Source organism: Diuraphis noxia, unplaced genomic scaffold, assembly GCF_037042655.1.
Source record: "Diuraphis noxia isolate RWA-SAM2 unplaced genomic scaffold, SU_Dnox_SAM2 contig0003, whole genome shotgun sequence".
In the NCBI taxonomy this organism is placed as follows: domain Eukaryota; kingdom Metazoa; phylum Arthropoda; class Insecta; order Hemiptera; family Aphididae; genus Diuraphis; species Diuraphis noxia.
Genome location: NW_028301713.1, coordinates 73,666,694 through 73,693,491, shown reverse-complemented (window position 1 = coordinate 73,693,491; position 26,798 = coordinate 73,666,694). Strand labels below are relative to the sequence as shown.

Sequence of the window (26,798 nt, the reverse complement as noted above, 5' to 3'; positions counted from 1 at the left end):
ATATATTATATATTCGTCGAACAATTAAATATCATATATATATATTATTAAAATACCCAAAAAAATGCTTAGTACTAAACTACTAACTTAAAATATTTTAATTTGGTCATGTTTAATCAGCTTCAAAAAAATATATGTGATTAGAAATAATAAACTATATTTTTTATTTTTATAAAATAATACTATTCCAATTTACTTGTATTTTTAATTTATGATATATTTATTAATTATGAATGGTGATAATTTGTTGATACTTATCTGCACCAAATACTAAGAGTATGGTTATATTTTGTCAAAAAGAAACAGCAAAGTAAATTCTTCAGCAGTTCAAAAAAATAGTACTTAGATGTAAATCTCATTTTTGCAAGGCTAGGCTAACTTAATTTTTGACTCTATAGTTCTATGTCCTACCTAGACAAAAACCCTAGTACAACCATGGCATTAATCAGTATAAATTATGATCGAAAAGCCAAAAAATGTAACATTATACATATGTAATATAGGTACATAAATGTCTGTACATATGTGGTTATAAAATCATATTATATAATTTATTTATATATTTTAATAATATTTTATTTTTGAATATTTAATGAATGATAGCTCACATTGATAGAAAAGAATGTCCAATAAGGATATCCAGTTATTACCAGCTGTATACTATGAAAGTATTATGATATAACCGTTAATTATTTATAATTAATTAATGAACATTGTAACTATATTATAACACAATAGTTTAACAGTAATCATTAAAAATAATTTAGATGACCTTAACAACCAATAATTATGATTAATTAAAATACTGATGATTATAGATATAATTATTATTGTTATGTACTATAACACTTTTTGATATACTTACATCAGTATTATCATAATTTATTGTTGTAATGTTAATATTAGTATTATATTGATCTTTTATATATTTATCTATAATCTACAAAGATCATATTTAAATAAACAAATACTGCATACAAAATACACACATCATAAAATATTAAACTAAAAGAGAATAAATAAAAATATTGTTTAATTAATTCACTTTTTGAATTATATTGGAATGATCAAATTCATAACATTGCTTAGGTATATATCTATGATTAATAACTACACAATAATTTAATGGTATGATAAAATTATGAAAAAAAAAAAAAACAATAAATCACGAAATACCGAATTGAAACAATAATAATACATGGATAATATAATAAGAACTATATAATATTTACTTCAATAAGAAGTTATTATATATATTAATCTTTTCAACTTAGTGTGGCATTTATGAGGAAACTACAAAATAAAAACTTTAACATCTGTACATTATTAATTTGTATTTTTTTTTAAGTGTATTTAACGTATAAATTACTTTTAAGCTTTTCCTGTAAGAGCAGTGGTTCGATCTGTACTGGTACCCTGTTCTTTCTCCAACTGACGACCAAGATACTCCCTAAAATTAATTTAAAAATACAAATATATAATACAATATTTAACATTTAACATAATTTAAAAAAAGTTATATTTTTATCTTTTTACTTATATTGTCACTCAGATAATTATTGGTATAAATTGTATTAAAAAAAGAAAAGGCGGGTAAGTCGTGGATGTCGCTCTGCTGTAAATTAGGTTACAAGTGGGTTACTGTAATGGATGGAATTAAATTTGAATCCAATGATATTATATCATTGTATACAAAAAAACGATTCTGAGCGAAGACGGTTTATCTGTCTATAATATGTTATAGATTATTAAAAATTTTCAAATCTTAGATTTAAAAAGAAAATTTTTTTATGAATTTCTAGTTTAAAATAATTTACGAATTTTAGTGATTTTTACGTATTTTGTCAAAATTCAAACTTTGAATGCTTATAAAAAAAAATTGTGACTATATATTTCTTTTATTTTTCAACTGATATTGTAACAATGTGTTTGAAGCCTTATATTAAATTTTCAAATCTTAAAATTAAAAAGAAAAACTTTTATGAATTTCTATCTAAGATAAATTGAACATTGCCGTAATTTTTACGTATTTAATCAAAATTTGAACTTTAAATGTTTATAAAAAAAAATTGTGACTATATATTTCTTTTATTTTTCAACTGATATTGTAACAATGTGTTTGAAGCCTTGTATTAAATTTTCAAATCTTGGATTTAAAAAGAAATTTTTTTATGAATTTCTAGCTTAAAATATTTTGTGATTTTTACGTATTTTGTCAAAATTCAAACTTTGAATGCTTATAAAAAAAAAATTGTGACTATGAATTTATTTTATTTTTCAACTGCTATTGTAACAATATGTTAAGAGCCTTGTATTAAATTTTCAAGCTTTTCTGCTTAAAAAATACATTTTTATCGATATTAATTTTAAAAAAACTAATAATGATCGAAAATTTCTAATGCCTATGAATAGTTGAACTTAAGTTAAAAATTTTGAAAATTGCATGGTGAATAGAATATACTTATTTAAACATTTGGTGAAAATTTTATATATCTATAGTAATTTGTTTTAAAGTTACATCAAAAACCAAAATCGATTTTGTCAAAAAATTAGTGTGCGTAAAATTTCCTGTTTTTCCCTTAATTTTTAGTTTGTTTTTCTCGATTATTTAGAAAAGTATTAAAATTTTTTTTAATTTTGACCCTCCAAAGTACTAACTAGATTCACTTTCTGATCGAACGAGGAACTGAAGTAAAAAATCGAAGCATTTTTACTGCCCCAAAACATGATGACAGACACAAAAAAAAAAAAAAACATACATCATGTTAAAATCAATACATTCATCGCTCCGCTCAGAATCTAAAATAATTACCATAAAAAAGTATATAAGAAAATATATTTACAAGAAAAATGGTCTATAAATATATAATTAAAGATAATAATATTATATTTAATATGTAATATATGAATTCTTAAACATTTAAAAAAAAAATGTTTTTATTAATTATACTTACAACCTGTATTTACATAATAATACAACGAATAAATTGGAGGGGGATTTATTGGCATAAAAGGATACATATTGACACACACATTGACAACACCCCATAAACTCTTAAATGTATATAATTAAATCTACAAAATAAACTAGTTCAAAATTAATTATGCATTCAATGTTGGAAAATTGGTAATTCTACATTAATAAGTAATAACAATACATAAAACATGGCAAAAAATGATGTTTATCAGTTGGAAAGTTTTTTTATCCCAGCTAATCAATGTTAAGAGAATGTCAAAGTACTATTTATTTTCTCCCTTTCACTAATGCGCAACATGGTAAACTTGCGTTTGGCAGAAAGAACTTAATGTTGTTAGCTTTAGGAGAGTAAATTAACCTATTAGGTACTGAAGATAAGAACAATTATGAGAATAGTAAAAGAAAAAAATTGATTTAAAAATGCTCATATCACACTTTACATTGTTTACATAAGCTGAATAACATTATTGGGGTTAAGATTGAGCTTTTTGTTTTTGTTAGCATCTCCTTTATCTGCACATTATTTCATGAACACATGTGTTGTATATTGTTAATTTAATTTTTCATTCATTAAGAAATTTTTTTAAAACCTCAATTTTTTTAGCGTCACCACAACTATACAGTATACACAAATTGAAACTTCGTAAAAAAATACAGCAAATGTTTTAAAATTTTTCTAAAAGGTCAATTAATTCTATTACTAAAACAATATGAGCTTAGCTCTGCCAGTAGTAAATTTGCTATATTGCTCATGGAAAAAAGAAAAGAAATAACATTATCTTAATGACTACCGCCTGCCCTACACAGTGGATACACGGCTGTTTTTCTTATAGGGCTTATAGGACCGCTTTATTTTCGATATCATGCCTTTTGAATAAATTCATTTCAAAGTCAGTCTGTAGTCATATGGCATTTAGATAATGACAAGGTACGACAACTGACGCATAAAAATATTCTTATACCCTGATACTGAGTAGCCAAGATGTTGACATATAAGTATATATATATTATTTTTTTAAGAATCAAACTATGTAGTTTACAAATGTTATTAAATATAGTCATAGATATGTGGAATTAGTTCTATTAAGATCTTTATTATATAGACTTCTACTTTTTTTAAATGTATTAATGTATTTGTTTCAATACACCAAGTATTTAACGTCTTATAAGGTATCATCAAGTAATCGAAGAGGAAAACAAATTATTTATCAATAATTTTTCATTAGAAACCTTACCAATTGTGCACCATAAGTTTTTGTACAGCTAAAAGTGCTTCATAACGCACATTTGCATCGTCATGTGATAACAGTTGCATAACAAGTTGTTTTCCACCTAGCTGTTCAATTATACTGTGAAATATTAAATACAATTAAGTGAAATTAAATAAATAAATGTTTGCAGTTTATAAATGTTATACTCACTGTTTTCCACGTGGATAATGTCTTACATATTCACCAACATCAAAACTAGCAACACTTAAAACAAGTGGGTCTCTGCTTGTTTCCAACAAGTGGACTAAAATACGCAAAAGTTCATAATTTCTTTCATTTAAACGAGATGCGTTTTCTCGCCAGAATTGTGCTGATCTATGCACAGGACTCCATTCTAATCGGCCAGATTTTACTTCAGTTGCATACTCATCAAAGGAACTGTAAAATAATTATGTTTAAAACAAACTTAGAGGATTGTATTATATTATATAAAATTAAGATTTTTCCTAAGATACCTAAGATCTTGTACAGATGCTTGTAGACGTTCATTTAAAAACTGTATATCCTCAACAATATCTTCATCATCAAATTTTCTTTGTTCAAAAATACTAAGTTGTTTTAAAACTTTGCTCTGCACCATTGCAATGCAATGTTCTTTAGATGTAGTGTTATCTTCTGGTTTTTCAATTAAATTCTAAAACTTTTATTTATTAGAAAAAAATATTTAAAATGTATTTAATGAATAAAAAATGTACCCGGAATACAGCAAGAATAATTCGTGTAACCTTTTCTTTAACTGAATCACTAAGAATATCAGCCAAAATTGGAATAACATTAAATCTGTACCAAAAAAAAAAAAGTTTAGTGAACTACAGTTATTGAATTTAAGTTTTTTATTTTTTAGAAATCTAACTTGTTCATTCGTTCAGCCAAGCGTGGATTAAATGTCATAACCCATACGCAGAATATGAGTTGATATTGAATTTGGAAGTTAACGCGCCCTGATAATATGCTCAAAAGAGTAGATATACCATCCACAGAAATAAAAGCAGTTCTGTATTCATCGCGACGAAGTAACATTTGTAAGCAGCGAGCAACCGACTGCATATATTCATTGTTCTAAATTAATTTATCGTCAATCAATGTTTTGAACATAAAATACCACATTAAGAAACAATAATATTTATGATGAAATACATAAAAATTAAATTGATTCTAAATATTTTTGGTATAAGTCTAAATTAGTCACAGGAGTGAAGTTTTTTCTATACATATTATATATAGAAATTAATTATTCAATATTTTTAATTGGTAACCTTTGCATCTAAAATATTGTAACTTAGTTCGACATATTAGATATGCAGATGATTTTATAAAAAATACATATTTACTTTTAAATATTTCAAACAATGTCCTAACTTTGTTGAAATACTTTGGTTAATAAAAGAATAATAGCAACCATACACAAACTAGTAGTACCATACATAGTATTTTAATTCGGTTAAGGTTTTACCTAATATTAAGCAGACCAGTGGTTAATCCCTAATTATATTATTTTTTTGTTTAACAATTTTTAAATAGTTGGTTAAAACAAATTATAGACTTACCTCGAATTTATTATTATAGCTTACGTTTAGAAGAATTTAACCTGATCGTCAACAGAACCTCTTAGGGTCGTAATAAATGTGATTATAATTGAAGATAAATTATATGATGATTATGGTATATGTTTAAAAATGTTCTTAATAAGCCGAAATAAAATTGAAACTATGCAAGGTTATCGATGTTATTGCCATTCTACTATATTTTATAACTGTAAAAAATTACTAACAATCAATCTAATCTATGAATTGATTATAGTGGATAATGAGATATTATTTAAAACGGAAAAATTTCAGAGGGGGCTAGAATCCTACCCCTGCGTAGGCCACTGAAAAACAAGATTTATTTTCATATTTTTTAAAGTATTTACTCACAGCAGAAAGCAGCTGCTCTTTAATCCAATTCAAGTAAAACTGAAGATCAGTTTGATTGATGAGATCAGTTGAATAACAGGCAAACTTTGCAATAATTCTAGCAGACATGTTATTTATAAACCCATCTGCAGCATTCAACAGGTTCAAAAAGTTGCCACAAACTGGTTCATTTTTTTTAAGAGCATATTCATGAAATATTTCCACACGTGATCGATCTTCCTGCGAGATAAAAATGTTTGAAAAGAAATAATTAGATTTACCATATTATTGAAAACCATGAGTTCTTAGTGGACAATGATTTGGGTCAGAGGCCAGAGCACAAAAGTGGTAAGAAACAACTCACGGTCAACAGATCATCAATCAAAACCAGTACATATTGTATAGTCGATTCCTTAGAAATATGTTCCAATAAACTGAAGAAAGCCTTTGCCGATTGTGGACGATTGTCATTTAAAAATTGGCCTTTGGCATCTGACACGTCGTAGGCACTGATGAAATCAAACACGTCTTGCGATATCATTTGAGACCTGCGATAGAGTTAAGTTTAAGATATTAGACAAACATACAATTGGGAATAATGTAACAATATCGAGTAAAATAACTTTACTGTAAATAAGAAGACCAATTGGGGTTCAAGTTTCTTATTTCAGCCGCCTGTTGCTGCAGAACGCTGGTGGCGGCAAACATATCTACGAATATACATAATTCCAGATAAATTGTTTAAACTAGTTTTCATTATGAATTGTCCGAAGGTACACGCCCTTTTATTTCGAACGTTCGCTTACCGATATTTTCTTCCGGAAATGCTGGCAGAATTTCTTTCATATTTGCTGTTTTCGTCATTCCACAGTTTTTGACGAGTCGGAGATAAATATAGATTTGGTAAGTTCGTTGAGATAAATTGGGAAATGAATGACTTACTAGAATGGATTCAGAAAATAACAAAAACCTCCCAAGTACAGATGATGATGGTAATTGTTTATCTATGATTCTATGAAGACTAAAGACTTATATTATCCACTGTTAATGGAAGACAGTGTGACCAATACAATACGAAAGTAATACCGTGCAACAGCTGTTTTTGGACTTGTGAATATGAACTATATTATGAATAATATCATACACCAACGTCTAACGGCATACATTGTCCATTACACCAATATTATAAATAATTTAATATTTATAGTATTGCCGTATTGGTCACGACTCACGATCACGATTAAAGATACTATCTACTACGAAGTTTAGAATTATATTCTTCGTGGTATAAACTACAGTATACTATATAGTAATTTATAGTATAAGAAATATAGAACTATCTTTAATCGTGGTATGGACTGGAAACGAATTGTCAAGCACTCGGGCGGGTCGCGGGTGACGTGAAGCCAGGTCCGGCCACTGAAGGTTTCGAATCGTAACTTACGATTGTAATGACTAGCTATGAAGGGGAAATGGAACATGTACAAATCTAGTTCTACCTAAAGTATTCGTCATCTAGTTTTAATGATGATTATAACTAGTGTCGCAGTTTGCCAATTTAAATATAAATATTTGAAATCGAATTCTATCTTATATCGTGAGGAGCATTAAATTCGCACTATAGTCCCAATCCCCCCCGCACAAACCTACTCATTATCAAAAGCATTCCGGTGATAGGTTTTCGTTTCCACCTCCCAGACCCCAGTCCATTATTTTCTATCATTATAATATAATATATTACATTTATCATGATAGAATGTGGTCTAGAACCATAATTAAAAGTCGTCTAGCCATCTATGACTATATATGCGACTGTATTACGTACAAATTCCGGAAAAGGTCGTGCAAATGACGTGCTAAATATTGGCGTAGAAAAGTTTAGAAAATTTGATATGGGTGGGGCTGGGGAAATGTACGTGACTGTGTTTCGTACTAGTAGCAACAGTAGCGTACCGCGCATAGATAATAGACGAATAGCCTGGTCTCACATCATATATTTTTAGCCATTTTCGCGTTTAAAAAAAAACACAAACAAATTTTGTATAATTATTAACGACGGAACGGGTCGCAGGGTTCCGCGACATTTGATCCGGTGCAGTGGTGCCGAACCCTATGTTTAGGTCGGGCCATGGCCAGACATATTTTGAAAATTTAAGATAGGGCCGCTTCATATTGACCATTTTCCTCTCCACGGTATTCCATTTTTTCCGATATTAAGATGTTGGATTATTTGCTCTACTAGATTTTTACTTTTTTAGTACTTCGACGCCACTGATCCGGTGAATAATATCCGGCAACAAATGACCCGCGTCACTAGATCTGGTGCAAAAATAACCTGTACTCAAATTTCACTCTAATCAATAATTAAAATTATTGAATGTAAAAATATAATTGTTTTTCTATTGAGAATAAATAATATAAAATCAATATTATTGAGTAAAAAAAAAATATATATATATATGTAATAAAAATGTAAATGTAAGTATAATAATTGTAGGATAAATATATTTGTTTTTCTAATATATATATAATTTAATGATTAAAAATTTAAATTATGAGCAATACTTTTTAAATAATTTATTATATCACCTCTTATAAAGAGGCTCTTAAGTAATTTAATACAATAGATTCTATTCGCTGGTCTAAATCTTTATATTTTTTTTCTTTTTGATGCATGGCTCTCTCCTAAATTATTTTTTTCTATTTTAGCTTACACCAAGTTTTTTTCAGTTTTAATAAAATTAATAAATTTCCATATTGTTGTATTTGTATGATGGAATCTTATGGAAGAATTAAATGCATTATGCCACTCCTTTACTGCATTATTTGTGCTAGGTAGTTTCATGGAAACATTTCCATATATTAATTAAATGGAAAAATTGGACTTCTTCTTTTCCTCCGTACAGGACCAGGACGTCTAATCCAAGTGTCCTCGAAGTAATTTAGTATGATATCAGCCTTAACAAGAAAATTTCTTATATTCTGTGCAACGTCACACAATTTTTCATCGTATTTTATGTATGTTATGTAAATATCCATTGAATAATAAGTTTTATGCCTTTTAAAAAATATGAGTGGCATATTTAATTTTATTAAAAATAATAATGTTGTATACAACACGAAAACCAAAAAACTGATTATCGCGGATTATCGTTGTCACGGGATATTTTTGATGCTGGTTATTTTATCGCCGAATTATTGTCTACACTATACCCGCTACCGGATTATTTATTGCCGGACATTATTTTTGGGATCAAATGACGTGTCACTGGGTCGCAGCATCACTACTCATGTTAGCTCTCACCTTAAACAACAAATTTTAGATATAAAAAAATTTGCAAATTTTCTTAAAAAATAATTTTAAAATTGTATGGTGTATAAAAATAATAGTGTAATTAATGGTTGGTGAAAATTTCATGTGGCTATCTTCGGTAATTTTTTTTAAGAGTTACACATAAATCAAAAATCGATTTTGACAAAAACTGGTTTTATGCGTAAAAATTTCCTTTTCTTTAATTTTTTTTCCCCAATGTTATTGAAAACTATAATAGTTTTATTACTTTTAAACCCTCAAAAGTATCAAAGTAATAGAAAAATCTAAATTGCCCCCCCTCCAAAAAATCCACATCATCGTAATACCTTCATACATTCATTGCTATACTTAGCTTTTCAAGTTTCAATACCAATATTAACAATTTTGAAAACGATATTAATGTCTTACGCTTCTTACAGTGACGCGAGAAGTTTCAGATTTGTCATCCTTTACCTACCTACAGTGTAGATATAAGCACTCCTCCCCAATATCCTTATATAGCAGCACCAACATCCCTGCCAACCTTAGGAAAACTTTATTAACTTGATGTATTGTAATTCAATACCCTAAGTCGATTTCAACTCGTCTTTCATCATGCCTGGTGTTTCAACACGGTATCTCTTCACGGTAATCTACAATCTACATAGTGTTATTTTGTTTTACGAAACTTAAAAAAATAAATAGTTTATCTATGACAAATACATTACTTACATTGATTTTCCAGTTTCTCGCAGGTGTGGTAAATGGTAATGGTAAACACTATTACGTATATGTAATTTGGATACTAAAATTATTAAGATTTGTAAATAGTTGAATAATTAGGTTTTTAAATTGTAAAATATGTAGTCTATGTAAAATTTTTGAGTAAATATTTACATATTAATAACTGAATTACAATCATTTATTTATAGTTAATAAATTGTACATTTGAACAGCCATTGCGTTTGTCCAATACGTACATTGAACCCATTCCGTTTGTTGCAAACATAATAACAGTAATATTTAGTTGTTCTATAAAATTGTTTTGATTGAAGAACAAAGGAAAATTCTAATAATTGACTTAAAAAATGATTTAACATATTATATATTTATATACTTATGTATTTAAAATGTCTCTCACAAAACAGAAACAAAAAAATTACTAGTACAGTTAAATTTCATTGTTGCCTTTCTAAACCTTTTTATTCATTCTAGTAATGTACTGTTTCTGTATCATACATAATTATCCACTCTGTATGTCCATAATCCATAAAAATAAATCGGTCTGCTAATACTTTCAACCTATCTTTTGTTAGGGATGAAATGTTGTTGCTTTTGAACCTACATCCTGTAAAAAATTTTTAAAATATTATGTACTTATAATTATTTAAACATTCTTGGTTGATTAAGAGGGGAACATGTCCCATTGAGATGATGTTAATGAAAAAATCCCATAAATGTTGGCTTAAGATTTTGTTGAGGTAATAAGAAATTTATATTTTTTGACTTTTCAATATTAGTGAAAAATATTACATTTTAAGACACTACCAAATTATTTATTAAATATTTTATTTGTTTTGATAGAGTAGAAGATATTTTAGCTATCAAATTTTACTAAAAATATAGAATGATATAAATTAGTATTTTTAAATCATAAAAGAATTAAATATATTTGCAAAATAAATAACCAATAATAAAAATACTAACCTTTCAGAAAATGTTATTGACATGGATTTTTGATAACAATGACTATTCTTTTAATTCAAAGGCATTTCCTGAAAAAAAAAATTATAAAAACCATGAGTATTTTTTTTCTGTTTAAACCAACAGCAAAGGAGGCTCCATTGTCAACATGATTACTCCTCTGCTGCCATTGTTTATTAATGTTTACAATACACTAATACATTTACAAATAACACAAGAGATTAATAACAGTAAGTCTTTCCTAAAATATGAAACTACATAAAAAATAAATTTACTTGGCTGAGACTCAACTTCTTCAATGCACTTTCAATTTTTAATGAACAAGCATTTGTTTTTGGTAAAATTTCTCAAATGATGCTGAAATTAATTATTTAACAATAACTATACAAACTTTTAAACAAAATATGATATATATATATAATACAATACAGGGTTGTCTCACAGAGATGACATTCTGACAAATGAAATAACTTTTGTTCTAATCAATAGTTTTTAAAAATGTCTTTTAAATATAATCCATAGACACTTGCGCTACATTTTTAGAATACATTTTTTATTTTTTAATACTGAAAATAAAAAACTTAAAAATTTATAAATTTTTTTTTTGAAATATTCAATATAGCCAATTTGTAAATTTGATTTTCAGAAAAATTGATATGGTAAAAACAATTAATGAAGTCAAAAGGCTGAATTTTTACAATTTTTTTAAATATCAATATTTTTGTTAGGTAAATTATAGTAATTTATAATTTATACATCACATATTATTAAAATAAAAACAATAAAAATAAAAATTAGATTTTAACATGCACTTATTTAAAAATGTTCTTATGAAATAGTTTAAAAAAACTTTATTATTATTTGAAATTATAAGTTTTTAAACTAGATCGTAATTTACTTAACGAAAATATTGATATTTAAAAAAATTGTAAAAAATCAGCCATTTGACTTAAATAGGTGTTTTTACCATATACATTTTTCTAAAAATCAGATTTACAGATTGGCTATATTGAATATTTCGAAAAAAAATTTTATCAATTTTTAAGTTTTTTATTTTCAGTATTAAAAAATAAAAATGTAGCGCAAATGTCTATGAATTATATTTAAAAGAAATTTTTTTTAAATATTGATTAGAACAAAAGTTATTTCATTTGTCAGAATGTCAGATCTCTGTGTGACACCCTGTATATTTTATATACTATACAATTTTAAATAATAACAATACATACATAAAAAATGGTTTGACATTAGATAAAAAAAATACCTATTTGTAAACCAAATAGAACAAATCATAATTTATTTATTTACATGTAAGCTGATCAATATTTCCAATATATTTCAATACTCAACTTTACAAACAGAATAAAAGTAAAACATACATGCTGGTAAAATAAACAAAACAAAAATTATACATAATCGAAAATCTGAGTTAACACACATGAAAACATACATACTTACAAAACATTGAAGATGTTCCGTTTGCTGAAGACATTCATGGACACAGATTGACAGCTATTCGACAATATTATAGACCGAATTTCATTTCAATTTTATATTTTCAGCAACAGATAATTATCATATTATTCCATTTTGACATCATAAAAGACATATTTAACTCAATGTTTCAAATTTGAATCGAACACTTCATACAGACAGATGATTTTGTATACATTTAATGAAGATTAAAATAAAACAACTTATTCATTGCTAGAAGACAAAATAATCTACACCAATGATAACAATCTCAATTAAATCATTGTTCATTCAGTCAGATTACAAATAATTGTATAAACAAGAAGGACTATGGCAATCATGCTTTATAACATACTTCATACCCAATAAACATGTGTATTGGATTTTATTATAATAACTGTTATGATGTAAAATTATTCAAATGAAAGATAAAACCATTATATTTATAATTTTGTTTTAATTAAGTGTGAACATAAGTCAAACATTAGAAATATAACTAATCAACTAAATAACCAACTAAAATTAATATTTTGGATGTTGATTATATTTTTGCTTACATGTTATTATAAAGAACATTGATATAGTCAACTATTGGAAAAGACAAATATATATTATACATATATGACATTGTATTTTAAAACTTGATTTTATTTTTAAATAGGTTTGGTTAAAATATTTTTATGACTGTATTATAATATTACATAATTTTATTGAAAAACTAAAAGCAAATTTAAATATAAGAAAATAACAAATATTTATTAATAGTCAGAAAATATAGCACTACATATTGACTATTAAAATGATTTAGCTGGTAGTACAATTAATAATTATGTAAGGTAAAAAAAATTAATTGTATTGTGGATATTGAAAGCCATAATACCATCCATTATTTCATTGCGTAACAAAAAGGATCCAGTCTTAAGTGTATACAGTAGACATACAGACACATAATATAACTATTTTTTTTTTTAAATAAAGTGAAGTAAAAAACAATTTTTACATTTTTTGTTTTAATGAGATAGTATAATTTCCAATCAAGTAATGTCATACAAATTACGTTCATACCATTTGTAAGTTCATTCGTACCATCAAAGGATAATAATTTAAACATGTATTCTATTAATATAAAGATGATCCTTAAATTAACAATTATATAGTAGTAACAATTAATAGATTTATATACAAGGAATCCACAAGTATGTATTTATATTTAATACATACTCTAATGCATAATAAATGGTTGATATATTATATACCTATTTATATGGATATCATGTACATCTATTTTTGATTAATAAGTTAATTTGTCCAGTAAATAAGGTTTTTTTTGCCATGCAACATTATGTATCAAAACAAGTGGTATTTAAATAAAAATAATGATTATTCTAATATCAGTTCAACTGGAACAAAATTTGAACTACAAAATATAAGCAATTTTTTTTTTTTTACTTGTAATAATCATGTATGTACAATGTACATATCCAAAAAGTTAGAAGAACTGGTTTAAGACAGTAAATTGTTATTGATATTCATTTAACTTTGCATTATATTACCATTATCTTTTTTAGCGATTGCCTGATGAATTGTAATCATTATTAGAACGTTTCCTGTTATTATAGTTATTTCGTTGAGAGTTGAGACCATGTTGAGACCATTGATTGTTTCCACTAGGAGGCGGTGGTGGTGGCATCATACGACCATTAGCTAGACTCCATCCTGCGGCTTGCGTTAATGCAGCAGCAACAATAGCCGGACTCAAAGGCAACATTGGATTATAGGTGTCTTGACCATTAATACCCAATGACTGTAGATTAGGCATGTCTACACTCCCCCGATTATCATGTTGTGAGTGATACCAATTTCGATAATTGTCATTATGGCGATTATTAGAACGCTCCCAGGGTTCACTAGGTGGAGGAGTTTGATGACGATTTTTAGGAGCTTGTGGTTTTGGGGCGGCTTCGGAAACACGCACTGAAACGTCCTTAACAATATGATCTTCACCACATAAACTAGCAGCTACCTCAGGATCAAGGAAAGTTACAAATGCAAATCCACGGAATGGATTTTTGGGTACAAACACATTGATGACTTCTCCAAATTTGCTGAAATACTCACGAATGTCATCAGCTGTTAAATCTTCTGTCACACGACCCACAAATACTTTTCCAGAAAGCTCTGAACCATTACCTTCCTAAATTATATAGATACCAATATAAAAATTCAATAATAATAATAAAAAATATAATTAAATAAAATATAAAACTAAAAAATATTATTATATTGATTTAACTTTTAACTTAATAATCTACTAAATTTATTTTACCTTAGACTTTGGAACCTTAACTTCACAATTACGACCATCAATCTTGTGACGCTGAGAAAGAACTCTTACTTGTGATTCTAAGTTAGTATATCTTAAAAATCCATACCCTCGAGATTGTCCATTTTTATCTCTTTTTATCTAATAATAACAATATATAAATGAAAATATCTATGATGCTAAATAGTAAACACATAAAACACTATTAAATAATTGTATCTCTTTCCCTTTCTCTTGTTCTACACCTCCTTGGAAAACTATTCTTCATCTCTTCTTTACTCACATAGCTATTTTCATTCTATTCATTCATTTCTTCTTCAGTTCACCTAACAATATGTTTTATTTAATATTAACTAATAATTTCCATAGCTCTGTTTAGTAGCTCTCTTCAAAAAATGACTGATAAACTATGTCAACCTATTTTTCACTTTGTCTACAATTGGTACTATTCCCAACACATTGACTTCCATACTTACTTACACTCAAGCATATTTTTCCATGTTTCAAATTTGTACACACTATTGTATTTGAAATAAATTTATAAAAAATAAATAAATGTTAATTACATAAAAGAAATTGTAATGATTCCCACTATGTAATTGTACTCTTTTTAGTGCATTATTGTGTAAACCACTACATTATTACCTATCTTAATCATATGCAATACCCATCAACTTCTCAAATACTTCTTCCAAAATTATATAAAATTGTCTATGCTTTAATTTTACTCAGCCTTCACATGTCTACTCTGCTTTTTCAACTCTATCATACCCCTTAGACATATCTATAAATATCATAAACAAATGTCTTTTTTTCTTTGTATATTATTTAATAATTGTATAATTCTAATATTTTAAAATAAAATATTCCTCTCCTCTTCTGCAGTTATATAATTATGTACAATAAGATTTATGTTTATGTATGCATTTTTTTGAAAATTTAATTATTACCTGTAACATAAGTAGTTCTCCAAATTGACCAAAGTATTCTTTCAATTTTTGTTCATCATAAGTGTATGGTATATTAAGGACAACTAAATCTGAACATTTCAATTTTGTCTCTAATCTTTTTGTTTTAGCTGTTGGATTTTCTACACTATCATCAATCTTTCTCTTATTTTCAACTAAAATGGTAAAATCATAGATAAATATAAAATTATAAATGTATAAAGGAAAACTGGCATTATCATAGTACACAATGTAATAAAATATCACATATTTATTATTTAATGTATATTCAGTAGTTTTAATTAAATAATACAAATTATTGAAATCCTGGATGAAAAAGTCTGCTTTAAAAAAAGATAAACAAAAATCCAAAATCCAAAATTCAAAATATTCTATGAAATTTTCATATACAATTATAAAATTATACAATTAATATTCATTCATCATTTAAAAAATGTGGGGAAAATATTATTAATTTCTATCAATAAAATTAACTAAATAATATATATGTATTTAATAATTATTTTCCTTTCTTAATTTGTTCAAACAAAATATTATTTATTATTGAATGTTGACTAATGATACTATTAGGTAATTAATAATCATTAACTTTTGTTCAATACTGAAACTTAAGTAGCATTTTTAAGATTTGTAATTAATTAAGGTAGTATATTAACATTATTAACCAAAACATAAAAATTATTTTTGCTTAGGAAAACACTCATAAATGAGATCAAATGAGATTAAAGAACATATTTTTATTTAACTGTTCAGTTTTATTTTCAAATTTAATGAAAATAAACAACAATAATAATAATAATATTAATGGTGAGTTCTAAATAGTAAATACCCATTTTATGTATTAAAAAATGTTGAATACCAGCGCAAATATTATTTATTAAATGCCTATTGCATTGCTTACCATCTAAAAATGAAGTGAAATATTCTACAACAGGTGATTTTAAATATATATTTTATAGGAAAAATTTTAAAAACACTGTTGTCATATCATGAAATTACCTTTGGGGAAAACACAGTAGTAAGGCGTTTTTCCCCATTCGTTGTCAGGCACATGGAATCGGAAGTCGGCCAACCTAACACCTCTGACAACGTTGTTTTCCGTGCGAAACTTAAGACCACTAGCCCCAGGAAACTGGGCCGTTAATGTAGATAGCAGTAATGTACCATTGTCTTCAAGCGGCAGTTCGACCGCTTCACCATATTCTTCGTCAGACACCAATACATATTTGACAGACATGTCGTCAAAATAACGACGATCCTATTGGGAATTTCAAAAGGAATACTGTTCCTTCTCTTACAAAATGCTAATCTCTGACGCACTGTGTGGAGATATTCAAGATTAATGGTTGCTATGATGTTATATTACTTTGATTGGTCGACCTAATTGATTTTTATGACAATGAAAGTCGGATATTAACAGCGGGTTTGAACACACAACTTAAGACAGCGACACAGGCCAATAATTGTTACCTAATAGTTTGATACAGATGTGACAGTAAAATTAAAAAGCACGACGCACGTACAAGATCATTAAAAATTAATACACGGGTAGTGGAGTCCGGAATAGGGTAGATCACACGAAAACGTTGAAAACACGACGTACAATCCAACATCTATTCTATATAATATGCTTCAATGTTCAATTGCTTCAATAATTCATAAAAAAATTAGAAAGATTAAATATTCTACCTACCTATTATCAAAAATGTATTTTTTTCTAAAAAGATTCCGAACCATTTGCAGACTTCCTTGTATGGTTAGAGGTTACTGGTTAAACGTTAAACGCATTAATACCACAGAACAGCTGCTACTAGTATTGATAGTAAATTGTTCAGTAGTGATACGCCCCAAATGAAAAATAAATCACTAAATCAGTAATTAAGCGAGTGAGTCATAAGTCATATTATATTCTTCATATACTATATAGACATATAGTATATTATAGACTATAGACTATAGTACTTACTGGATGTTAAAATTTTGAACTTCGCTTTTAAAATATATTTTTAATTTGTGATTAATAATTATATTATTTATTTTATGTTGTATAATATAATATTATTATTTTAATAATGTTACACCGAAATATTGAATACAATATAATTTAATACTGCATGAAACTATGAAAGTTTATTTTCATAATATTAAGCAAAGTAAAAATAACTTGACAATTTTAAAAGCAAGGAAGTTGAATGTAGGTTACACAACCTAACCTAACTTAAGTAAGATACAGGTCGTTCTAGTTGACGTATTCAATGCGAGTTCAATGATAAATCTTTGAATAGGAACTTATATAAGTCAATACCAAGTATCATTGAACGGTGGAATGAATAGGTTGGCGCTAATACCTTAAAATTATTCTAACTACCTACATTGAAAATTGAATTGTGTATAGAAAGTAGGAATCGATTGAAGAATCTAATATATATGTATTTTATTTTCCTTCTAGTTATCGCGTATTCGTGTAGGAACTTGTATTTGCCAAACCATAATATATATTTTGTGGCCCTGTGGGTAATCCTAAATGCAGTTAAAGTATCCTAGAAAAAAATTCCAGTTTATACTAGCTATAAGATAATGTTTTAAATAATTTATAAAAAAAAAAAAATCAATAATCATAATTATCAAGTCATTTACTATTTATAAAAATCGAAATTATTATTCATTCAAAAACAATACAGGTATATAATATATTAAAATGATTTATTTCGTCAAGTAAGTCACTTACAATTACAGTTAGAATTTATGTTAATATACCTACTAATTGAAACATTTAATTGTGCATCACATCGTATTTTTCCTTTCACCTAACAATGTATCGGATTTTTTTGTAGACTACTGGCCTACCGGATAATCTATAAACTCTCCAAATAAGAAAAATTCGCTTCATCAAGTAAAAAGGTATATGTATATCGACGCTGTGCAAGTGTATTACTATCGCTCTGGGGTGAAAATCTTGGCGTTATTTGGCATTACTTGGGGGATACTGCTACAAGTGCTACACAGTACACACCATTACTGGCATTAATTTAATTTGGTGAACTTTGATCTAATTTATCATTGTTCATTCATTTTTTTTTTATTTCGTGAAACATTCTGACGTCCAAGTATTTATATATAACTAAATTTGTCAATTGTTCTATATTACGAGTACCATTTAAAGCGGAATAATTTTCTTCACAGCCATCGGCATTAAATAATATTCGATATTAAAGTATACTATTCTTAATTTTAATGATTTATTCCGTAGAATTAACGAATGTTTATAATCAGTATTGATTGGGTAACTTTCTCAATACTCTCGGTTTCTAAATATATTTTTTGTACAGTCTCATTTGGATTTGTTCTAGCTCGAATTTTTTGATCAAATAGTCTTGTGTAATGTGATTTTGAACTTCTAACAGCAATTATTACATTTAGGAGGCAATTTATACATTACATTTTTTTAGCTATACAAATAAAAAAGTAAATTATCTAGGTATATAAAAATGTCCTCAATGTGGCTATTGAAAATATTTCGGAATGGTTGGGGATTGCACAAGCCCCCTCACCCGTTTGCACCACTACAATATTATATTATAACTTACTATAGGTCTTTACAAACGGGTCAATGGGTGGCCAATAGCCATTGGTCAATTAGTGCTGAGGCTGAGCATTTTATCATGAGGGCCATGAGGCAGACCACGATTTAAAATATTTCTCAAATCGTGATGTGTTATTGACGTTATTGACTTATTGTGTTCTGGCTGTGTGGCTGTAGTGTCTAAGTGATGATGTCACGATGATAATAAATGATAATAGTTTATATTTAAAGGATTGTTGATTCTTTGACCTCTGTCTCTTATCTAAGTTGTTACTAATTTGTTGTCTGTTGATTGCTCAGATAACAAATTTGTATTTTGTTGTTTTTTAATCTTTTTACCTCAGTTCTAATAAACTGATTGATCAATAATTGATCATTTAACATTTACAGATTTACAAACTAGGTAATTATTTTTATAGGCGTAAATACTATAAATTAATAAATAGTTAGTTTGTTAATCCCTGTCTATTACGTATAATTTACGGATACTGACTATTACTGGTTATGGGATCCACTGGAAATCGACTACTATACCAATTTAACGGGGAATTTAACTTGTTTACAAAATAATTGGTGTAGTCTTAAGACGAAAATCTAGTTACACATAGTAATAGCAGACGGTAGTATAGTCATTCTCTCTCTCCTCATCTTCGTCAGTCTGCACTCATCCGTCATCCGTCACCATCATCGCCATCATTACATCATCATTTCTACGTGTTGAAATAGTATTCTTGAAGACTCGTAGGACCGGTATTTTGCAGTGTTTACATAAACATATTTTTTACTTCTCCCTCTATGTTGAACATTCTCCCAGTAATTTCGTTGTGTCGTCATAATAATCCACTCCTATCGAGTTTCTCTTAGTTCGCGTTTTTTACACACATTTTAATGTATAAAATCAAAATATTAATTTTTTTTAAGCACCTAATTTGAATACTAAAATTTAAAACCGTACGCATTGACATAGACACTATATAATAGTAATAATAAAACATATTTTTTTGACCTATTTTTAGAAGACTTCTTCTCTTATTCACAGGTAATAATCACACATTTTTGAATTAAAATGAAGCCTAAAGTCAATGAGGATCTGCAGAAAGAACGCCTTAAATGTACATTTAACACTGAGGAACTTACAAATTTTTTGGATGGAGGTGCTGATAAAACACTTAATAGAAGAAATCTCGGTTTGTGGTTGATTAATTGTTAAAAATAGTGTATTAACATGTAAATATTCTAATCAAAAACATTTTTAGAATTCTTTTTTCTATCTGATATCAATTTGAAGGATAAAATTCCTATGGAATACCTAAGTCACAAAGAACGTTATGAAGAAGCTGTACGTAAAAGTTGTGTTTTATTCAAAAAAGTAAATGAATGGCAACAAAATAGTGATAGTGGTAGCAATTCAATGGAAGTTTATAAGTATGAACAAATGAAAACACATGCAATTATGGTTTATATTTATCAATAAAATTTTAGATCACTTCTTGGTGGATCAGTGGGTAGTGCAATAATTAAAGATGGTTCCCCTTTTGCTGTACATTATGTTATGTTTATACCAACAATTATGGGTCAGGGTACCTTGGAGCAACAAGGAGAATGGGTTGGTCGAGCTTTCAGCAATCAGATTATAGGCACTTATGCTCAGGTATTTCACTATTTAGATTTTGGCTTTTTTTAGAAAAGTTAAGTTAAACAAAAAAAAATTACCATGATATCTGACATAGACTGAACTTGGCCATGGAACATTTATTCGAGGCTTAGAAACAATTTGTACTTATGATCCAGCTACAGAAGAATTTGTTTTGAATAGTCCTACATTAACTTCATATAAATGGTGGCCTGGTGGACGTAAGTTATTATGCAATGTAATTTATTTAGTTAATTGCAATAGTTTTAAATTTTTAGTTGGTCATACCTGTAACTATGCCGTTGTGATAGCTCAACTTTACACTCAAGGAAAATGTCATGGTATTCACCCATTTATAGTTCAACTCCGAGATGAGGAAACATGGGAGCCAATGCCTGGTTAATAATATATTACTGAATTAAATTTTATGAATTATGGTTTTAATAGTTGAATTTTTTTTTTTTGTTACTTTGGTATTAGGCATAAAAATTGGTGAAATTGGTGGCAAATTAGGTATGAACTCAACTAATAATGGATTTTTAGCATTCAATAATGTGAGAATACCCAGAATGAATATGCTGATGAAAAATGCCCAAGTTCTGAAGGTACAATATTAATATATTCTTGTTTGATTCATAGATCCATTAATATGTACATAAATATTGTATAACTGAAAAGTGATTCATAACTTACTATTAATGGTGCATATTATGCAGTAAAAATAAAAATAAATTGTTGATGATAAAACATTGTTTACAATATCATTATGTATCTATCATATGCTTTAAATACTGTTTGAAAACTAAATGTATATTACATTCATTTAGTTGTTTTTTTTTAAGGATGGTACTTATAAAAAATCAGTGAATGATAAACTAACTTATGGCACCATGATTTTTGTACGTGTAGTAATTGTTAGGGATTTAGTATCAAGTTATATATCAAAAGCTGCTATAATTGCAACTAGATATAGCTGTGTCAGAAGGCAATCAGAACTAAAACCCGGGTAAATGAATTATTTAACATTAAGAGGATGTCAGCGCACTATTTGTTTTCTCTCTCTGACGCACGCGTAACATGGACAAAACGCATTTACGAAGAATCATTTTTTCTATGTCTTTAAGTAATTTTAGAGTAAAACCTTCCATTACAAAAAAGATAAAGAATAATATTTTTGAGGTAATGACATATTGATTTTATATTTTATTGATATTTAACTTTGTATTCGACTTTCAAAATAAACAAAAAAATACTTTACATTTAAATAATGTTTAAATAATTTAGAGACAATATTTAGACAAATCGATGGCATTCCCTCAAAAATATTATTTTCTATCTTTTTTGTAATGGGAGGTTTTACTCTAAAATTACTTCACAATATAGAAAAAATGATTCTGCGTATATGTGTTTTGTCTATGTTACGAGCAAGCCAGATAGAGAAAACAAATAGTGCGCAGACATCCTCTTAAAGCTAATATAATAATTAAATGTTATCATTATGTTTGTAAAAAAAAAAATTATTTCATTAGTGCTGGTGAACCTCAAATTATAGATTACCAAACACAGCAATATAAAATTTTTCCAGCTATTGCCATTAGCTTAGCATACAAATTTGCTGCATCATGGCTTTGGGATGTTTATAATGATGTTACTTCACAATTGGAACAAGGAGTTTTAGAACGATTACCAGAGGTAAAATCAATGTTAATGTTATTAATCATTTTCTTAATTCTAACAAGTAATTCAAAATCCACTTGTTTCTTAAATACTTTTTACATGTTGAATAAAACATTAATTTTATATATTTAGTTACATGCAATGGCTTGCTGTTTGAAAGCTGTAAGTACAGCTGATGCTGCTATTGCAGTTACAACATGCCGTTTAGCATGTGGAGGTCATGGTTATATGAACTGTAGTAATTTCCCAAATATGTATGCAATGACATCTGCTACTGAAACATACGAAGGAGAGAATACTGTGCTGCTTTTACAAACAGCTAGGTAATGCTTTTAGGTTGCTATTAAAGACATTTGAATTAATATTATATTCAAATTTAACATAAAGAATAAGTAATTTAAAACAAATTATATTTTACACGATTCCCTGGCTTAAGATATAATTAATATTATTTATTTACTTTCTTACTAGATTATTAAAAAAGTTAGATTTTATATCTTTAAAGCTCAAACTGAATTGTTTAATAATTGATTATTTTTATTCGGTATTAATTAATTTAAATTTTAAAGGTATTTGATGAAAGCATGTCAAGATGCAAAATCTGGACTAAAATTAACTGAAACTGTATTGTATTTAAGTAATTTCAAGAGCTTAAGACGTAAGAACTGGATCACAGATTTAGATTGTATTGGTAATGCATTCCTACAAGTTGCTGGAAGGTAAATTTTATTTTTCAATTAATCGAAATAATCTAATATCATTAACCTGTTTTAGTAAAATTGAAAATTGTTACTTTGCTATTAATCAACTAATCAATTCTGGAATGTCTCAAGAAGATGCTTGGAATGAAACTACTATAAAATTATCCAAAGCAACAGAAGTAATTTATAATTATTTTAATTGAACTAAAGATATTCCTACTTATAAAAGTGACCTTTTACTGATAATATATTTTTACAACAAATGTTAGAAAATATGTTAAAATCAAAGTCGGTCTGGAATTGTTTAGTTAAATGTTATAGACATTTTAATTTTTAATTTCAATGTTTACCAACTCTATTTTAACTTTATGACGATGCATCACCCTCATACATTTTCTCCATCTTACATATGTACAATATAATAAAAATTGTTTTGTGCGAGATAGAATTACTAAGGATGTAATGATAGTCAAGTTCAAGACTCCAAATAAATACGCAATGTAGTTGAGAATATTATCTGTGGATATATTAATTTTTTTTTGCTTTTTTTTTATTAATACATAAAAAGTTCCTATTGTTTCAAAATATATTATTTGTATGTTTTTCAAACTTGAATTAACAGCAAAAGTTCTCCTTTTTATGTAATAAAAATTTTGTTTTTAGTTATGAATGTAGCTTCTCAGTTCTTTCTGCACAAAACAGTTTTTGCTATGTTTTATATTTGTAAGACGAAAACAACACATGTGGGAGTAGCTAGTGTAATCATCCACTTGTGTACTATGCATAGTTGTTGATTCCTTTTAAAAATCTTTGATAATTATTTGTCTTGTGTTTAAACAATAGTAACTTATAACATGTTAAATCAGTTTAATTTTTCTGACACTTGATTTATAATTTTTAAAGTATAATTATGGATAACATTTTAATCTAAAATTTGGTACAAAAATTGTTAATTTATATACATTTTTACAAAATATGATTGTAATTTATGTTTGATAATATTTAGTTGATTAATTAACTATAAATAGTTTTGAGTTTATAACATTATTAGGAAGTTATTATTATTTATTTATATCAATAATATTGTACGTACTAGATATGTGTACCATTGTACTGAAGTGATGTAAAAATAATGCAATCAATTAAAAAAAGAAATTAGTGTCAGAATGAATCAGATTTTTGGGAAATTAAAAACATAATTCATTTACAATTCTACAAAAACATTACATTTAATAAAATTATTATTTGTTTTAGGCTCATTGTAGAGCATTTGTAATACAAAGTTTTATTACAACAATTAAGACAATACATTTGTCTTCAGAGTTAATGAAAGTACTAACAGACCTATGTAAATTAGTATGTGCTCATTGGATGCTTAATCAGATGGGAGATTTTCTTCAAGTAAATCTCATTTAATTTATTTAATTTTTTTTGTTTTTTAATATTGTTCTGATTTGTATAATACAATTTTTTTTTAGTATTCAAATTTAAAACCAAGTGATGTTCCTTCTATTCAGTCTTTGCTTGAAGAATGTTTGAAACAAATTAGACCCAATGCAGTTGGCCTAGTTGATAGTTTTGATGTTCGAGATGAAATACTAGGATCTGCTTTAGGAGTATATGATGGAAATGTCTATGAGCGTCTAATAGAAGATGCAAATAAAAGTCCATTGAATCAAGAGTCTGTTAACGAATCTTTTCATAAGTATTTAAAACCTTATTTAAAATCGAATTTATAATCATAAAAATCAAAATTAAACTAATACACTACTCCTTTACCTAAATTAATTCAAAATTCCTGACAAATCGATCATTTTAATGTAATACTTATATTTTTATCCAGATTCTATTATTACTATTTATTTATTCTTGTTATGTATTAAAGATAAATTATGTAAGTGGGTGGGTGCAATAATGCGAACAATTATTTTAAATGATTAATTTAAACGAGTTTTATTTTATATTATTACTGTTATATTATTTTATATATATATATATATATATACTTATTTATGAATTATATTTACATTATTTTAAATTGTAAACCACTGAATCGAAATGTAAATGGATTTCCCAGATTATTGTTTATTGTTATTTATTAGTTTTTATACTTAATACATTTTTTTGAAAATAAATAAATTCTATTACAATATTTTATATATTTATGAGTTTATAACTTACATACTTACATCTTTAAAGTAAAAGCCCCAATTTCAAATAAAATTGTTTAAGAGGATGCCATAACCGCATTTGTTGTCTCAGTCTCATAAACGTGTAATATAACAAATTTACACTCAACAGTTCACTATTTCATCAGCTTAAAAATTTAAGTGAATTACATTGAGACTTGAGTAAATTCAATTGTAAAATAAAAATGCTCATAACAGTTATAACTATTTTAAAAACTGAATTATCTTAAAAAAAAAAAAACATAAATAATGTTCTTATCATCAAGTTTTTTCTATTCACTCTAATTTTTAAGCTAACGGATAAGCTAACTGCTTAGTGTAAATCCAATATAATTAGCTCTGAACCAAATTGCATCTCCAAATGTATTCAGTTCTTATTTTAACTCACCTGAACAATAAATTGTAATGTGTTCCTGCTTAGAAATATAACAAAAAATCTGACCTTCAACTCCAATTTTTATTTGTTGTCTAATACTTAATATTTAAATTTGTTGTTTTCATTATTTGCAACAATTGATTATGTCTGCAATGTTATATTAGGTCTAGTGGCTATAGATTCCGTGTAGTTTAACAATAAAAATAAAAAAAAAATTTAAAAAACAGAAGTCGTGAACTCAAATGAAATCCATGATATTATATCAATGTCAACTAGATAATAAGAATAAATATACTAAAATTATGCATACATCTTTTGATTTATAAACTAACTAGGTCATTAGTAACAAAATAATTGTTTGCTAGCTTAGAATTATTTATATGCCACACTGGTATGACTCAAAAGTTAACAACAATATTATATAATTTAAAATATATTTTATAGTCATATTTTATAATATATATTTTATATTATATATTATGCATTATAATTTACCTACTTATAGTATAATTTTATGTTAAATATAATTTTTTTATTAAATATTTTTAACTTAGTTATATACTAAAATGATATATGCTGACAGACTATTTTAGCTTAAAATCGTTTTATGTACCTTCGTAATGATCTATAGTTGAATTTTAAATTACAATTCAGCATAATAATAATTTTGTTTCGAATTTTTTAAATAAATTCTGAGGATTGTCAACAGTGTGACTCTAGAAATGATCAGCATGGG

At 26.8% G+C, this 26,798-nt stretch overlaps 3 protein-coding genes across 10 annotated transcripts; 1 reads left to right on the top strand and 2 right to left on the bottom strand.

Annotated features, from left to right (window-relative positions):
- Positions 1–1,016: 1,016 nt before the first annotated feature.
- VhaSFD (V-type proton ATPase subunit VhaSFD) lies at positions 1,017–7,151 on the bottom strand. Its single transcript, XM_015519214.2, has 10 exons — positions 6,950–7,151; positions 6,772–6,853; positions 6,508–6,691; positions 6,165–6,383; positions 5,102–5,307; positions 4,944–5,028; positions 4,704–4,882; positions 4,399–4,626; positions 4,213–4,326; positions 1,017–1,450 (listed from the first exon to the last, which is right to left on the bottom strand). Exons 1-10 carry the CDS (start codon positions 7,005–7,007, stop codon positions 1,372–1,374), a joined length of 1,434 nt encoding a protein of 477 aa, XP_015374700.1. The 5' UTR covers positions 7,008–7,151; the 3' UTR covers positions 1,017–1,371.
- Positions 7,152–10,524: 3,373 nt separating this feature from the next.
- Positions 10,525–17,613, bottom strand: LOC107169466 (TAR DNA-binding protein 43-like). 8 transcript variants are annotated; one of them, XM_089224738.1, is made up of 8 exons: positions 16,903–17,612; positions 15,886–16,058; positions 14,939–15,076; positions 12,594–14,806; positions 12,369–12,521; positions 11,415–11,496; positions 11,143–11,210; positions 10,525–10,783 (listed from the first exon to the last, which is right to left on the bottom strand). In XM_089224738.1, exons 1-4 carry the CDS (start codon positions 17,138–17,140, stop codon positions 14,177–14,179), a joined length of 1,179 nt encoding a protein of 392 aa, XP_089080864.1. In that variant the 5' UTR covers positions 17,141–17,612; the 3' UTR covers positions 10,525–10,783; positions 11,143–11,210; positions 11,415–11,496; positions 12,369–12,521; positions 12,594–14,176. The 8 variants fall into 8 exon arrangements, with proteins under 8 accessions (XP_089080864.1, XP_089080863.1, XP_089080865.1 ...); XM_089224737.1 differs by having other exon boundaries at positions 12,598–14,806; XM_089224739.1 differs by lacking the exon at positions 12,369–12,521 and having other exon boundaries at positions 14,166–14,806; positions 16,903–17,613.
- Positions 17,614–19,734: 2,121 nt separating this feature from the next.
- On the top strand, positions 19,735–25,582 carry ACOX1 (acyl-CoA oxidase 1). The gene is made up of 14 exons (XM_015519208.2): positions 19,735–19,889; positions 20,526–20,673; positions 20,743–20,911; positions 20,969–21,137; positions 21,217–21,340; positions 21,398–21,517; positions 21,600–21,724; positions 21,962–22,125; positions 22,649–22,811; positions 22,929–23,119; positions 23,366–23,515; positions 23,571–23,676; positions 24,752–24,898; positions 24,976–25,582. The coding sequence occupies exons 2-14, from the start codon at positions 20,553–20,555 to the stop codon at positions 25,234–25,236; spliced, it is 2,010 nt and encodes a 669-aa protein (XP_015374694.2). The 5' UTR covers positions 19,735–19,889; positions 20,526–20,552; the 3' UTR covers positions 25,237–25,582.
- Positions 25,583–26,798: the final 1,216 nt, after the last annotated feature.